The sequence below is a fragment of the Oryctolagus cuniculus genome, chromosome 11, assembly GCF_051225735.1.
Source record: "Oryctolagus cuniculus isolate XC-2025 breed Fujian yellow rabbit chromosome 11, ASM5122573v1, whole genome shotgun sequence".
Taxonomy (NCBI): Eukaryota; Metazoa; Chordata; class Mammalia; order Lagomorpha; family Leporidae; genus Oryctolagus; species Oryctolagus cuniculus.
The window spans coordinates 33699324-33715225 of NC_142877.1; the positions used below are offsets into that span (position 1 = coordinate 33699324).

At 38.4% G+C, this 15902-nt stretch overlaps 1 protein-coding gene across 5 annotated transcripts in view; it reads left to right on the forward strand.

Annotated features, from left to right (window-relative positions):
• Positions 1–15607, forward strand: part of PLCB1 (phospholipase C beta 1) — a 792589-nt gene extending 776982 nt beyond the window's left edge. For 4 of the 5 annotated variants that reach the window (XR_016215911.1, XM_051846235.3, XM_008256382.5 and 1 more), the window contains one exon: positions 12398–15607. Coding sequence is in view for 2 of the 5 variants with exons in the window: in XM_008256382.5 (XP_008254604.2) it covers positions 12398–12625 (228 nt within the window). In the remaining 3 variants the exon portion in view is untranslated. The remainder of the gene's footprint in view (positions 1–12397) is intronic. The other variant, XM_089307272.1, reaches the window with a different exon arrangement.
• Positions 15608–15902: the final 295 nt, after the last annotated feature.

The window sequence follows — 15902 nt, forward strand, 5'->3', positions numbered from 1 at the left end:
AACTCTGTAAAACAGACAAATGTCACTGGCATGCAACAATGAATATTTTTTTCTTTTTTATTGTTTTAAATTTTGTTTAAAACAAGTTTATGCAAGTTTCACATATTTCACATATATAGATTTAGGAACATAGTAACACATTCCCCCTCTACCCGCCCATGCTCCAACCCTTCTTCCTCCTCCCTCTCACATTCCCATTCTAAACTTTTACAAAGATCTATTTTCAGTTTACTTAATGATCATGTAGGTAACCCTACACTAAGTAAAAGACTTCAACAATAGCATGAAGAAAAAAGAAAAGAAAAAAAACTTCCTCAATGGAAGAGAAAGGTTGTAAACAATTATCAAATCTCACAATAACTATTTCACTCCAATACATTACGTTTCAGGTACTCTATTAGTTACCTTGGATCAGGGTAAACACGATATCTGCCTTTTTTGGGACTGGCTTATTTCACTAAGTATAATGGTTTCCAGTTGCATCCATTTTGTTGCAAAAGACAAGATTTCATTTTTTCTGTGAAAGACAGTATGAAGATACCTCAGAAATCTGAATATACACCTACCATATGATTCACTGCAGCACAATTCACAATAGAAAAGATTTGGAATCAACCCAGATGAAATCAGCTGTTGACTGGATAAAGAAATTATGGTATATACACATTATGGAGTACTACTCAGCTGTAAAAAAATAATAAACATTTATTTAGCTCATGAGTTTGCTAGATGCATCTGATACTAGCTGAGTGTTGCTGAGCTTAGCTGGGCTTGTTCACACATCTGTGGCTCATTATCAGTCTTGACTTTGGCTGGACTTGTTAATATCTCTGTATCAACAGGATGCTGACTAGTCTAGGAGGACTGTGGTCATGTGGCTAGGTAATTCAACCCTGTTCATGTATCTTATCTTCCACCGGACTAGTCCATGCATTTTCCAATGACATGGCAGAAGGACAGAAGCAAAAGTTAAACAAATGCTATTCCAAGTTTCTAATGGGACCTTATCTACTAACATCCCATTGGCCAAGTAAGTCAAATGATCACCTCATATTCAAGGAGACTCTGTATTCAATAGACTCTACACCTTTAGTAAAAGGAACACAGAGTCATAGACAAAGGCGGGGAATACAGTAGGAAAAATATCGGGGTTATTAATCCAATCAGAGTATCAAAGAGGAGAATTGACTACATTTTGTTATTAGTGAGTCATAACAATGGAAAGCCACTAACTTCTTTGGGCCTCAGGTTTGTGTCAAGTGAAAATAAAGAGTCTGACCATATAATTACTACCATCCTTTCAAAGACTTCTGAGTCTTGGAGGATTTGACTATATAATTGCTAGTGTTCTTCTCCAAGGTTTCTGCAGTAATCTCTAGATGCCTAAGAGATGATTACAAAAGAAATTTTGAAATATATTTCTAGGAAGTATACAACATGAGCTATATTAGGAAAGGACAACATTTTAGGAGAGGTATTTTAAGAAAGGGACTAAGAAGGCGGAATAGATATGGGAGTTACAGGAATACATTATGTTCTTGTTATGTTTCAAGAGCATCTTTCCTCTATGATGGTTTCATGAGGTATAAGGATATGTACACAAGTTTACACATAAGAGCTATGTTCAGAGTGCATTTGACTTGGGGTTTGAAATAAAATTTAAAATGTAAATACATGTTAGGAACTCTGTGAATTATGCCCAGTTTCAGGTTTCCCTCTTATTGATGCAGTATTTGGATCTATTTAGCATTTGGTCCATGTTGGTCTTATCTCCTCCATCTTTCTGCTCTTCATCTAATAGCTTCCAATAAACACTTTGAATCCAAACTTGTACATGATCAACTGCAAAGTTGTGGAGAGATAAGATGTACAAAAGATAATACTTTAATATATGTCTAGACCCTGAAATCATGGAAGATGATAGGCGATCACTGTTGGAAGAGCTTTCTCTAAAGAGATGTTATTCATAGTATGGTACTGAGACCAGCAACATCAGCCTCATCAGGGTGCTTGACAGAAATTTAGAATCTCATGCCTGACACTAGATCTCCTGAATCAGAATCTACATTTTAACAAAATCCCAAGCTGCTTTGCAGGTACATTAATTTCTTGCAATTTGATCATTAGGATGTCCATCTTGTCATTTTTAACATGTAATAATCTAAAAACTGTTCTTAACCACAGAGTTCATGAGATTCCACCATTGCGATCTGTGACTAATTATAGGTAAAAAAGTGACAGCAATTTTTATATATTATGCCATATTCAATCATTGAGATTCATACTCTCACATTCTCAACACTTGTGCATACTTATATTCCTTTAAAATATTTATTTTGAAAATCAGAGATTGTCGCTCCCCCTCTTCGTGGAGGAATGACACTGAACCCTGCCTAGGCTTCATATCCGAGTCACAGCACCATTATGTCGCTCCCCCTCTTCATGGAGGAACGACACAGGACCCTGCGCTGTTCTTTTGTCTGCTCGGCCCTCCCCGGGTTTGCTACTGGTTCTTCCCGGGTTGGCTACCGTCCCTTCCACCTCCGTGGAAGGGCGGTTCCCCCTGCCACTTTCCCCACTTCCGCGGGGGAGCGGCACACCGCTGGCCGGCTCTCTCGGGGGCTGCTCAGATGTTCCTCAGGTGTTCCTGGTGCATGTTGTCTCTCTCCTCCTTTATAGTCCTCTTCCACCAATCCCAACTCTGCTACCCACACGCCGAGTACGCTGCTCTCCTCCAATCAGGAGCAGCTCCTGCAGCTTGTCAAGTTGGTGAGAATCAGCTGTGTAGAAGCTGTTTCCTCCTCTCCCAGTGCCATATTGTGGGAGAGCAGATGCATAGAATAAGTCTTAATTCCAGTAACTTAGTCTAGTCCGAGTTGCTCCCAGTTGCTCCCCACAAGAGATAAAGGGAGGGAGGGAGGAAGGGAGGAAGAGAGAGCAAGAGAGAGAGAGAGGACAAGAATAATATCTTCCATCAACTGGTTCATACCCCAGATGGCTGCAATAGGCAGCACTGGCCCAGGCCAAAGCCAGGAGCCAGGAGCTTCCTCTGGGTCTCCCATGTGGGTATCAGGAACCTAAACACTTGAGCCATCTTCCGCTGCTTTTCCTAGGCCATTAGCAGGAAGCTGGATCAGAAATGATGCATCTAGGATACGAACCAGTGCTCATATGGGATGCCAGTGTTGTAGGGGACAGCTTTACATGCTATGCCACAACACTGGCCTCTGTATTCTTTTCCTTTAGATTGAGTGAGGAAGTTGGAAGTTTAACCTAGGGAACTTTGTCGCCACAAATAATGTCATCTATTGTATGTCCCATATAAAATGTTGAAGGCTTCTACCCTAAGATAAAAGTATTACCAAGAATATTGGCAGATACTACAAGGCTTAACTTTTTCACTCCAATCTCCTCTATACAGCATTTCTTGTAGCACTTTAAGCTGCTGTCTACTCTTCATTTTAAACATCTTTAGCTCATCTTGTCTGGAGTACCCATTCAGCCCAGCATCTCGTTTTTCCCATGCTTTATCACCCATGATGGATTCTTATTCTTCATTTCCACAGCACCAAACACAGGGCCTTGCATCAATCAAAGTGCATGGATGCTTTTTTTTTTTAATTATAAATGCATCAACTAGCCAGAATGTGGTCTAAGCACCATGACTATCTTGCATTTACCAAATAGCAACCCAAATAATACAACTGGAATGACAAGGACCACTTACTAAGGTGTTAAATGTTTGTAACTACAAATCCATAGTTTTATACAAATAAGATTATGTTGTATGAATGCATAAACATTCACAATATATAAAACATTTAACATATATGATCTCATTTAAAACTCTTTACCATAAGCCAGTGAAAATTGGTATTATTATCTCTATTTTTATACAATAGACAGTTGAAATTTCAAGAGCTTAAATAAGCTTACCAAGGTCATGCTTACTGAAAGGCAACATTCTAGATCCTACACAGAGAAAAAACATATCGGTCCCAAATGAATTATCCACTTAGTGTAGATCTATGACAATAGTTTAATTTGTATTTGTTTTCTTAGCCCTTTGCCACAGGCCCTTTGTTAGTATTATTCAAATAATGAAAATTTTAATATAATTTTCAAGCAAATATAATTATTTAGAAAAATTGACCAAATATATGTGTGCACCATACTGTAACACATGATAAAAAAAATACCCCCTGTGAATTAACTGTATTCTTCCATGTTGGCATAAACTATCCAATTTATTTCTATTTAGATCTGGAGTATTTACAACTTTGATCTAGAAATATTGGTCATCATTTTACTCCTTTCTATTTCTTTCTAGTTCTAACTCAATGGCAACCTTGAATTACAAGGTGAAACAAAAACTACATTTTACTTGCATGATTTGTAATTGTGAACTTCAGTTCATGTTCACTGGGAATTGTTTGTCTATAGGGGTCACTCCTGCCCTGGGTTAAGGCAGAATCAAAATAGTCTGTAGTTACTTGCCTGTGCTTGTAAACTACTCACTGTTAGTTCAGGTTTGGGTCTCTGATTCCCTTTGCAGACATTTTTTTCTTCCAGTATGCCTCTTGGATCATTAGCTTCCTTGCCTCATCCCCTGAATTATGGAGTGAGTTTTACTAGTTCCTGTTTCAAGGGTGGAGACCCCTACAGTTTATTCTGAGGAAACTTAGAGGAAAACAAACAAACAAACAACAACAACAAAACTGGAATGTTTAGGATATATCATACAGGCCCATTTTCCAACAATCCTTGGTGGGTAGCCTGACTGACCTCACTGTGTAATTTTCATATGATCTTTTTATTTCTATTCTTGGTTAAAGTAAAAATTCATGAGATTATTCTAAAAATAAGATGAGGGCTTTCAAGGTTGCTTAGGCTAATTTTGAAACCACCCATTCCATGAATATACTTAAATGCTTTTCCCATTGTTTTTAATATCCTTTTAGCAGACTGTTGATGCTGAGGTTAAAATTCCAGAGTCCCTGCAGTAATTCTTCATAAAGTTCTGCATCTTTATTTTTTTGTATTTCTATTTTTTTATTTTGGTTTCATTTTAGAATGCAATTTCATGCTAAAAATAAAATAAGCACAATACCATAAAAATGACAAGTAGAAAAAAATGAAAATTCTCATAAGGCCAACACAGTTTAGACTTTTGGGTATCTTTTCATAATAGTTCTAGACTTTTAAAAAATATTCTCATAATCATAGTCCATTTACAACTGTAGGTACTTTTCATTCATCACAATATTACTGTGATAATTATAGCATAGTATATATTCTATCCTAAGAACTTATATTTTTAAAGCCATTTATTAGTTTTCAATTATTTGACCACATCATATTGCTTTAAGTAGAAGCATCAGAATTTGTTTTTATAAAAAAATTTCAATTTTTGATACTTTGTTGTTTCTTTGCACATTTGACTCTTTTCCCTACTATCTAGCAATAAATTTCAAAATATTTTCAGCAAGGTAATTATAGTACCATATCACTGTACCTGTCTGCCAAAGCCTAGAGATATAACTTAAAAATGTAAAAACATTGTGAGGGATTAAATTTTAACTATGTACAGTAGGAGAAGATATTATAGCACATCAGGTTAAATCACAGCTTGGAATACCTGCATTTCATATTGGATTGCTGATTCAAATCCTGACTCCTCTGTTTCAATCTAGTCCTGCTAATGCATCCTGGGTAATAGCAGATGATAGCTCAAGTGCTTGGACTCCTGACATGGGAAACCTAGATGGAGTTCCAGGCTCCTGGTTTCAACTTGGCCCAACCTGGTCTTCTGTGCCAGACATTTGAGAATCAAGCAGTAAATGAAAAAAAAATTCTTTCACAATATGCATTCTCTGTGAACTTTCTGAAGACCTCTCCTAAGTGCATTCTCCAGTAGCACATTTTTTAAAGTTTTAGCTGTCTTCTGTCTTTGGTATCCCACTGTAGCTTGTTGTTGTATGGTTTCCATTTCTTTCCTTAAAATACCGGATTTGATCATATCTGGATAATAACTCTGTAGTCTGGCTTATTTATTTTTATGCCAAATTTATATTTTATTGAGTGAGTTTTTTTTCTGTTTGTAAGCTAACCTTAATGAGTAACTTCACTTGATTTTTGGTCACTTACAGCTATGCATCTAAAACTTCCCCTTCTCTAGATCAAGTCTCTACTATTTCTTAACAAGGCTGAGGAAAATAATGTCAAAGGCAGAATAATATTCCCACTACAAAAACTTTGGCAATAGGCAGAGTTGAACACATTTGAACTTGACTATAATTGCCTTTTTTTTTTTTTTTTTGACAGGCAGAGTGGACAGTGAGAGAGACAGAGAGAAAGGTCTTCCTTTGCCGTTGGTTCACCCTCCAATGGCCACTGCGGCCGGCGCGCTGCGGCAGGCGCACCACGCTGATCTGATGGCAGGAGCCAAGTGCCTATCCTGGTCTCCCATGGGGTGCACGCCCTGGCCACAGCAGAGAGCTGGCCTGGAAGAGGGGCAACCGGGACAGAATCCGGCACCCCAACCGGGACTAGAACCCGGTGTGCCGGCGCCACAAGACGGAGGATTAGCCTAGTGAGCCGCGGCGCCGGCTTATAATTGCCTTTTTCTGCTGTATTATCCAGAATTAACAAAAGTCATGAGTGGGCAATGTCTTTTCAAAATCAGGTTAACTCAGAAATTTGGAAATTGAGTCTGGCTAGTCAAACAGAGAAACTCAGCCTAGATTAAGGCAAACTTACTGAAAGTTATTATTTATTGATATCTACACATAATGTAACAATTCATCTTAAAAATTAAAGGTTAAATTCAACCACATTCTTCCCATTTTGTAACCATTTCCCCAAAAGTGATTTTATAACTTTAAGAACAACTAGACTCAATGTTCGCTCACATTATAGTGCAGAATTTCTAAGACATAGTCTACAAAATCAAATTTACCTTGAAAATCTGTCTTGTGATGACATTTCCCACCAAGAATGTGGTTTAAGGTCACAGCAATGAAAAGATGGGAGCAACTGTATTAAATGATGAATGTTTCATGGGAAAGGGCCTTAAAGGAGAATCTTTCGGATTCACATTGCTCCTCTATAGTTATATTGCCATAATGCTGCTGCCCAACAACTTATTACAACATTCAATGGCATAAAACAATAAGCATTTACTAAGTTCATGGACTATCTGAGGTCTAGGTAGTTATGATCTAGACCAGGCTCAGCTGACCTCCATAGGTTTGGGCATGCCTATGTTTAGTTGATAGGTCAGCCATGGACTGCTAGATTTAACATAGCTTCACTTTCTTGTCTGATAGTCATCTATTGTGATGGGAAAGATGTAACTGGACCATGTGTCTCCTCCTCCTATGAACTAGCCTAACCTTGTTCACATGATGGCTGAATAAGCTGTCAATAGGGAGAGAAGAATCACATCAGGCCTTTAGGCTTAAAACTGAATACTGTCACTTCTGACACATTCTGCTGGGCAAAGAAAACCACAAGACCTCCTCAGATTCAAGATTAGAAATATGCCCCCACCCCGGGTTCTAGACCCGGTTGGGGCACCGGATTCTGTCCCGGTTGTGCCTCTTCCAGGCCAGCTCTCTGCTGTGGCCAGGGAGTGCAGTGGAGGATGGCCCAAGTGCTTGGGCCCTGCACCCCATGGGAGACCAGGATAGGCACCTGGCTCCTGCCATCAGATCAGCACAGTGTGCCGGCCACAGCGCGCTGGCCGCGGCGGCCATTGGAGGGTGAACCAATGGCAAAAGGAAGACCTTTCTCTCTGTCTCTCTCACTGTCCACTCTGCCTGTCAAAAAAAAAATTTTTTTTTTTAAAGAAATATACCCCACTTCTTGCTGGGATGATATGCAAAGTCACACTGCAAAGGTTGTGGCTACAAGGAGGAGTTAAAAATTAATGTCATATGTGCAATGGGTCTTCCATCTCCACCCAACACACAGTTTGAATTGCACACAGTAGAAATTCAATGCATGTTGGAGTACACGAACAAGATTGTGCCATTAGATAGGATGGCACTGAACCCCAGAACGGAGGCAGTCAAGAGGAAACCCTGGTAATCTAAGGTGAGACTTACAGGAAAGAAAAATTAAGAGGGATCCAGGCTGAAATTTCATAGTTGAACCTAACTTCTCGGGTTCTTTGGCCTGAATCAGATTAAAGTCTGCTAGGACAGAAGTTGCAGTCTCCATCTGCCACATGGAGCCCACCAATGTGATTCCAATGGACTGCCAACAATAAAAAAGCAAGAGCTCTTCTGTGAAAATTTGGATTTATGAATTCTCATGTAACACAGGAATCTGACAAGCTTCAGATAGAACTAAGTTGTTGGCACCACATTTGGAAAAGCCTGTGCTCTCTGGCTCCTCAGAGTCCTACCATTCCTGCTTCCTAGCACCCAGCATGCTTCTCTTTACTGGCATGACCTCCTTGGCCGGTGTAAATGCCTGACTTTGCAATCCCTTGGCTGGAATACCTCTAGACTACTGAAGGATGGAGCTTTGTTGGCAGATAGTGCCCTGCATACTTTTCACATTTTCTCACAATGAACAAGTATTTACCTTTTAAGGAGGAAAAAGGAAAACAAAGCTCTAACTTGAAATTTAATAACAAATACAATTTTGAAGTTAATAACTGAATGACCTTTTAAAAAGAATAAATGATATTTAACATGAATATGATCCAGTGACTTAGCTTAAACAACAATAAAATCTATCCTATGAAAAAGGAGTCCACTAAAGTTACAACTTCACCAAATTTTGGTCAATTAAAAAATATTTTAAAAGTTTATTAAAATTATTATTTGAATTAAATTCTTAAAATATTTAAAAGTATAGGTTTAAGTATTTGGTATTTCTCACAATTTACATTTTATTTTTTCTTTTTTTATAATTAAGAAAAATACCAGCATTTATCAAGTGCCATAGGGTCTTAACTTCCAATAAACATTAACCTCAGAGATCTTGCCTGTAAGATCAGGGCTCAATATACCTTTAGCTGAAGATCCACCAGTCTGATTTAATGAAAACAGCAATCTGCTGTTTCTCCGAAACAAAGTCCCTTGTGTTTCTCTTTCCTTACCTTGCCTGGAAACGAATCTTTTTTTTTTTTTTTTGCATTTATTTTTTTAACTTTTATTTAATAAATATAAATTTCCAAAGTACAGCTTTTGGATTATAGTGGCTTTTCCCCCCATAACCTCCATCTCACCTGCAACCATCCCATCTCCCACTCCCTCTCCTATCCCATTCTTCATCAAGATTCATTTTCAATTATCTTTTTATCTTTATCTTAATATATCTTTATATATGGGCACCAGTTCTCATCCTGGCTGCCCCTCTTCCAATCCAGCTCTCTGCTATGGCCTGGGAAATCAGTAGAAGATGGCCCAAGTGCTTGCACCCCTGCACACGTATGAAAGACCTGGAAGAGGCTCCTGGTTCCTGGCTTCAGATCGGCCCAGCTCCAGCTGTTGCGGCCATCTGGGGAGTGAACCACTGGATGGAAGACCTTTCTTACTGTCTGTAACTCTACCTCTCAAATAAATAAATAAAAATCTTTTAAAAAAGGAAAAAAAAAAAAGCCTACTTCCTTATAAAGTGCTGGGACAGCAGGGAAACAGTTGGCAATTTTCTTATGTTTGATGCTCCATGATTTCAATGTGGTCCACGCAGAACATGGGGCCACGTTCAAGGTCCCTTTGTTGCTTTACAGCAGTGTGCCTCTCAGGACCCTGAGTATCCCTCTTACAGTTGATGTCTTCCTTGGCTTATTAGCATGTGCATGCTAGCATGATATATTCATAAACACTTCATAGTTTTTTAAAAGATTTATTAATTTATTTGAAAGTCAGAGTTATAGAGAAGGAAAGGCAGAGAGAGAGGCCTTCCATCTACTGGTTCACTCCCCAATTGGCTGCAATGGCCAGAGCTGCGCCAATCCAAAGCCAGGAGCCAGGAGCCAGGAGCTTCCTCCGAGTCTTCCCATGCAGGATCAGGGGCCCAAGACTTGGGCCATCTTCTGCTTTCCCAGGCCATAGCAGAGAGTTGGATTGGAAGTGGAGCAACCAGGACTTGAACCAATGCCCATATGGGATGCCAGCACTGCAGGCAGAAGCTTTACCCACTATGCCACAGCACTGGCCCCTCACTTCACATTTTATATTTGGGGAGAATAGTGGATTTTCAATGCTCAGGCTAAGCCATTTTTATCAGACACCTTTTGATGTGAAGGAAAAGTAATTTGAATGAGATCCACAATCCATTAACTATCTGAGATTGAGACCTGTTATTTCTCAAGATTCATAACTTATTCTGATTTTAGAATGGTGATATGATGCTTACACCATGATCACAGCACTCTGAGACGGCCTAAACAACCCTTGCAGTCAAACAGCTGGATATGTCTGCAGTGAAATGCATGGACATTCTTGCAAAGGGGGATAAATAAGGATTACAAATAGCCTATGATCAGCTAATGTCAATGAGTTTGCCCCAAATTTGACAAAAACTTCTGAATTTAAAAATTTTGGGAATTCTAGAATTACAGAGAAGGGATTATGTTATATAGGTTAGATAACTAAATCTTGGCAAAATGTCTCTAGCTTAAAAGCAAGAGTGAAAGGAGTTGACCCTAGATGATGCTTTCAAGCTGCTGACTCTCGTCTTCAAGGAAGTCAAGATACAGAAGGGCAGATGCCCTGAGGCCTGGCAACATTCACCCTGGATGGTCCAGGGGTCAGGGCAAGCCCCGGAGACTGCACTGAAAGCTGCAGCTGGAGAAGTTATAGTCCAGAGAGACACAGGAAATAGAACTGGGGACTCAGAGAGGAACCTGGACAGGGAGATAATCAGAGTGGCCAAAGAATCCAGCCTCATTGGCATCACACCAGATGCCGAGAAAGGCAAAATCTCAGCCACTCCTCCCAAACCTCTGAAGTCAAAATCAAGAGCAGGATTCCAGATGATTTGTGTTTATCTTGAAGTCTTAAAAGCAGAGAAGGTGTTAGATATAGTGGTTATCACCTCGCTTGGGATGCCCAGCATCCATACCAGAATATTTGGACTCAAGCCCCCATTTCACCTGCAATTCCAACTTCCTACCAATGAGCACATGTGGAGGCAGCAGGTGATACCTCAAGTACTTGGGTCTCTTACACCCATGTGGGAGACTCAGATGGAATTCTCAGCTCCTGGCTTCAGTCTGACCCTCAGCTATTGCAAGCATTTGGAGAATGAACCAGTGGATATGAGATTCATTCTCATTCTCATTCTCTCTCTCTCTCTCTCTCTCTCTCTCTCTCTCTCTTTCTCTCTCTCCCCCCCAACTTTCTCTCCCCCCTTCAAATAAATAAATAAATTTTTAAAGAACTATGAGAAGCACAAAAATAAATTACTTACAGATTTTAAGGAAATATCTTTTTAAAAGTTTCCTCAAGGCTAATAGATGTAGGAACCACTTAGTCTCCAATGCTGTTTTGAAGATTACACTACATGCTTACCATTCAATAAGCAGTGGAATTTTATTTAAAATTCTGGGTTTTCAGTTAGACTCAGCAAAGTAGAGTTTCCCAGGAGGCAGCTCTGACTGCTGATCCAACTTGCACCCCGCTCCTATGAAAGAATCCCATGTTTACACCTGTTTTATGACTAGGGCATCCATGCACGTCTTCATTTGAAAAAAAGAGCTTCCTGACTTTAAAAAAAAATCTGAAAATTCCCCAGGACCCAAAACAGATAAATTCAAAGACATTAAAAATGTAGCCCAAACAGTGAAAAAAATAAATGAAAACCTGAATGAAATGAAAATAGAGATGAGCAAAGATGTCAAACTGAAAGTTAAAGTTGGTTACAAGAGTTTGTGCACTTTGTAAAAATGCATCCAGCACTGGCTTCACCGACTGCCTGAAGCAGCGCTTCCTAAAGCCCACTCTGCTGCTCTGTTACTTCCAGTCAGCTGCTTGGTGGCTCCCCGCCCATTCATGGCAGGCCTTGGCACTCTCAGTTATCAATAGCTCTCAACTTACATGTCAGAACTTCAGACCATGGTGTGTTACTTCTATAAACTTTTTCTGTGTATGGGGGTGGAGAGAGACTGAGTGAGTGAGTAAACTTGCTGGTAGACAAATTTGTTTTATTCCAAGTTTTTAGACCTATACAAATTTACATATATGAATGTGACTATCAACTATGGACAGATGACATGTCCAGCTAAGCCCTGTTTAACATTTTCTCTGTGGGTGATCAGTGAATGACACTTACATTTATTCTGTACCCTACTTTGTACAACTTTTTCTATGAGTTTCTGCGTGGATGTGGGTATAGAAATCCAAATAACCTCAAGTCAATCTCTCTTGATGTCTCCTAGCTACAGATGGAGCTAGAGCAGGAATACCAAGACAAATTCAAGAGACTGCCTCTGGAGATTTTGGAGTTCGTGCAGGAAGCCATGAAAGGGAAGATCAGTGAAGACAGCAATCATGGTTCTGCCCCTCCTTCTGTGGCCTCAGACCCTGGGAAAGTTAACCACAAGCCTCCCTCCAGTGAGGAGGCAGAAGGAGACAACCCAGGAAAAGATTTTGATACTCCGCTGTGATTGCTCCTGCCAGGCCTTTAGGATATGCATGGCTGCTCAAGCCCCATCGGACTCTCTTATTACACAGATCACTGCCCAGAACTCTCTTCCTCGGAAACATCCCTCAGCCTAAAATCCACACCCATGGGCGTTCCAGAAGGGTCCACGCAGAAGTCTCATACCCGGTTCCATTTGTCATGTGGAAATGAATGCAGGTCTACTAGGGAAGAGTGCATGTAGGTGGGATTTTTGTGTTGTCTCCATTAGTAAATTCAAAGCAGGCAACTTCCAAGCTCCATGGAACATTTAATGAAGGACACTGTCTTCTTTGAAGAAAATTGAGCTTGTGTCTTTATTTGAAGCTCTGATGTAAAGTATTTCAAAGTAATAGAAATAGTTTCATAATGCATAGCACTATTTAACACATTGAACAGCTGACTTTGAGCGTTTTTTTTTCCCAACTGCCCCTCAACTACATATCTTCAAGTGGATATGCATATTAAATTGCTTCATCTTTTCCTTTGCAAGCACTGGTGGCTTGCAGTTTGCTAATTTATTTATCATACAAACATCGTGTATTCGTTGCTGACATGGCTTTGTTAGCTACCATAGTGATGCAAATAAGCTGATTTTCTTTTTTCAAAAATATCATTTGATTGCCCAGTGAAGCCATCCCAAGACTGAGCAATATGAATTGACTGACATCTGGCTGCATGAGCAAGCTAGCTGTGCATTTCCAGGCACTGTTCTACCTGAACTGACTCTGCACTCAAAGTTGGGGTATTCATATGATTAATAGCTACAAATGGTCCTCTCTGTTGAACGAAAATGATTGAACTGATGTATGTTAAGCAAAAATTCAATCATAGTGAACAGGTTCCAGTAGTAATTTTGCTGTCTGACATTGTTTTATGGTTCATTTATTTTTAATATAGAGAAGACAATATTTATCTAGAGAATACATAAACCCACTATAAATGATATATATTATCTCCATGTATATATGTATGCACTCAGTCATTTAAGTGCATATGCAGACACACATACACACTAAATGTAGATGTGTGTTCAATTGGCAGTGACTCAAATATCTTCCACAAGGAAATATGGATAGAGAAAAAAAGGTCTAACATGTAGTTTAAATGAATATTAAATTATGTGGAAATACTAAGAAATGATGGATGGATCCATTGATGCAAGTTGAGGTAGACTTTGAATTTAGACTATGAATTTGATATGTATTTTGCAGAATCAAATTGAATTTTAAGCATCAGATTTTAAGCTTGTTTAATGGTTAGATTGTATAAAATGTATAGGCTAATAAAATGAAAATTTAGTATCTTCCATAATTTTAAAGTCTGACAGATGTTAATTTTATTCTAACATTTCGAAAGCTTTCATTATATATTTACTATGTGCATTCAATCCACTTAACTGTGTCTTTTTACATTTCTGTTTTAGGTGGCTTAAGAGAAACAGTGATGATAAAAGTGATTGAAAATATTGTTGAAAGGTCTAATCAAGGAAGAATAACTATATAGAGAAAAATATAATTTAGAAAGTAACACAAAGAACTTTGAAGTTAAACACCAGAAGCAAAATGCTCATAGCTTTATGTTAATTTAAAATAAACCTGTCTGAGTGTAGCTTAGCAAAACATTTTAAAACAGAAAAACCAGTGTGTCTTGAAAATTGTGTTTTAAGAATTTAATATTTTTATGGAAATTATTTATCTTTAAGCAATAACTAGGGTCACAATTACATTTTAATCAAAATGAAGGCTTAATTCAAACATTAGGAAAAGTATAAAAAAGAAGTAATGAGGCACAAGGGGAAAATCACATCCTCTTTGGAGATGATTATATTTTGATTGGAAGGACTTAGTGTGTTAATTAGACACTTAATAAAACCTAACTTCCACTGAAAGAGAAATCTTTTGTAAATCATTCTACTTTAGCACTTTGAAAGAAAGGCATTAATCATAAAGAAGCAAGAATGGTCAAAACTGAATGCTGCATTTTTATAAACAAAATCACAGATTGTCTAAAATTGCAGAAGAGTGAACTAACAGCATTCATAAGCAAACACAATGATGGTTATTACACAATATTGTATCACATTTTAGTCCAGAGCTAAACAAAGAAAGATTGAATAACCTTGACTTCCACAAAACAGTTTTGGTAGTTGAATTTCATTATCTTAGTGACTCTAGTCATTTTACAATATGTTTGTATTTGGCCATTTACTGTAATCACATTTTTATATCTGTACAACGACACTTTTTGCAGTTGTGGGGTAGTGTGTAACACTGTCCATCTTGCATCATTGAAACTACTACAGTGATATTATCATTTAATAATATTACTTGAAATAGACTAAGATAAAGAAAAAGGATCTATATGATGTGCAGTTTTGTGCCTTTATGTATTTGCCTTGTTCTTTGTTGAATGTGTGAAATTCTGTACTGTGGTTTTTCCTCTAATAGGGAGTAGAGCTGTATATTGAATTTGACTGTGTCCCTCTGATACCTTTACACTACTGAGAATAGCGTGGTTTTGGCTGTGCAAACCAGTTTTCAAAGTTCTATTGACTTGCCATGTGTTTTTGGTTTGTAACATTTCATTTTAACATTTCAGCATCACCACCCATTAATTGATACTCCTCTAGTAAATAAATAGTCATTAAATAATTCCAAAAAAAAAGGGCCATTGCTTGCGTTACTTTGGACTTAATGTTGTGCTTGTGCATTGTATTAATATTGTTTGTAATGGATTGGACATTGTGACTTTTGTCTTTTAAGAAGAAACAATGAGATAGGACAAAGTATTTGAAGCTCTTTAAAATGTACATATTTTGGTTCCTCTATCTCAAATTATTTAAAATGCATAATTCACATTTTTGTAATAATTCTATGCAATTTTGTGGCATGATGTTTCTTCCACTTGTAATTTTATGTGCTTTCATCACAAATCCAAAGGAAACAATAAAAATTTCTTAACACAACCCAGATGTTATTTCTTGGCATCAGAGCCAGCCTTCTTTTGACAGGGAGGATGGTGGGAATGAACGTAATGATGCCCACCCTGACAGGGCACATCTGTGCCAGTACAGGAAGTCAGAATCTTGCAAATGCTTGTGCCAGAGAACACAGTTGTCATTACTATCACCTACCACCCTCTTTCCAGCAGTGGCATTGGACTTGTCATTTCTTCCATAATGGAGATCCTCCCTCGCCTTCTCCCTTCTTCCCTTTCTTCCTTCTTTGACCAAAGCTAAGGAAAGCAAAACAAAAATTTCT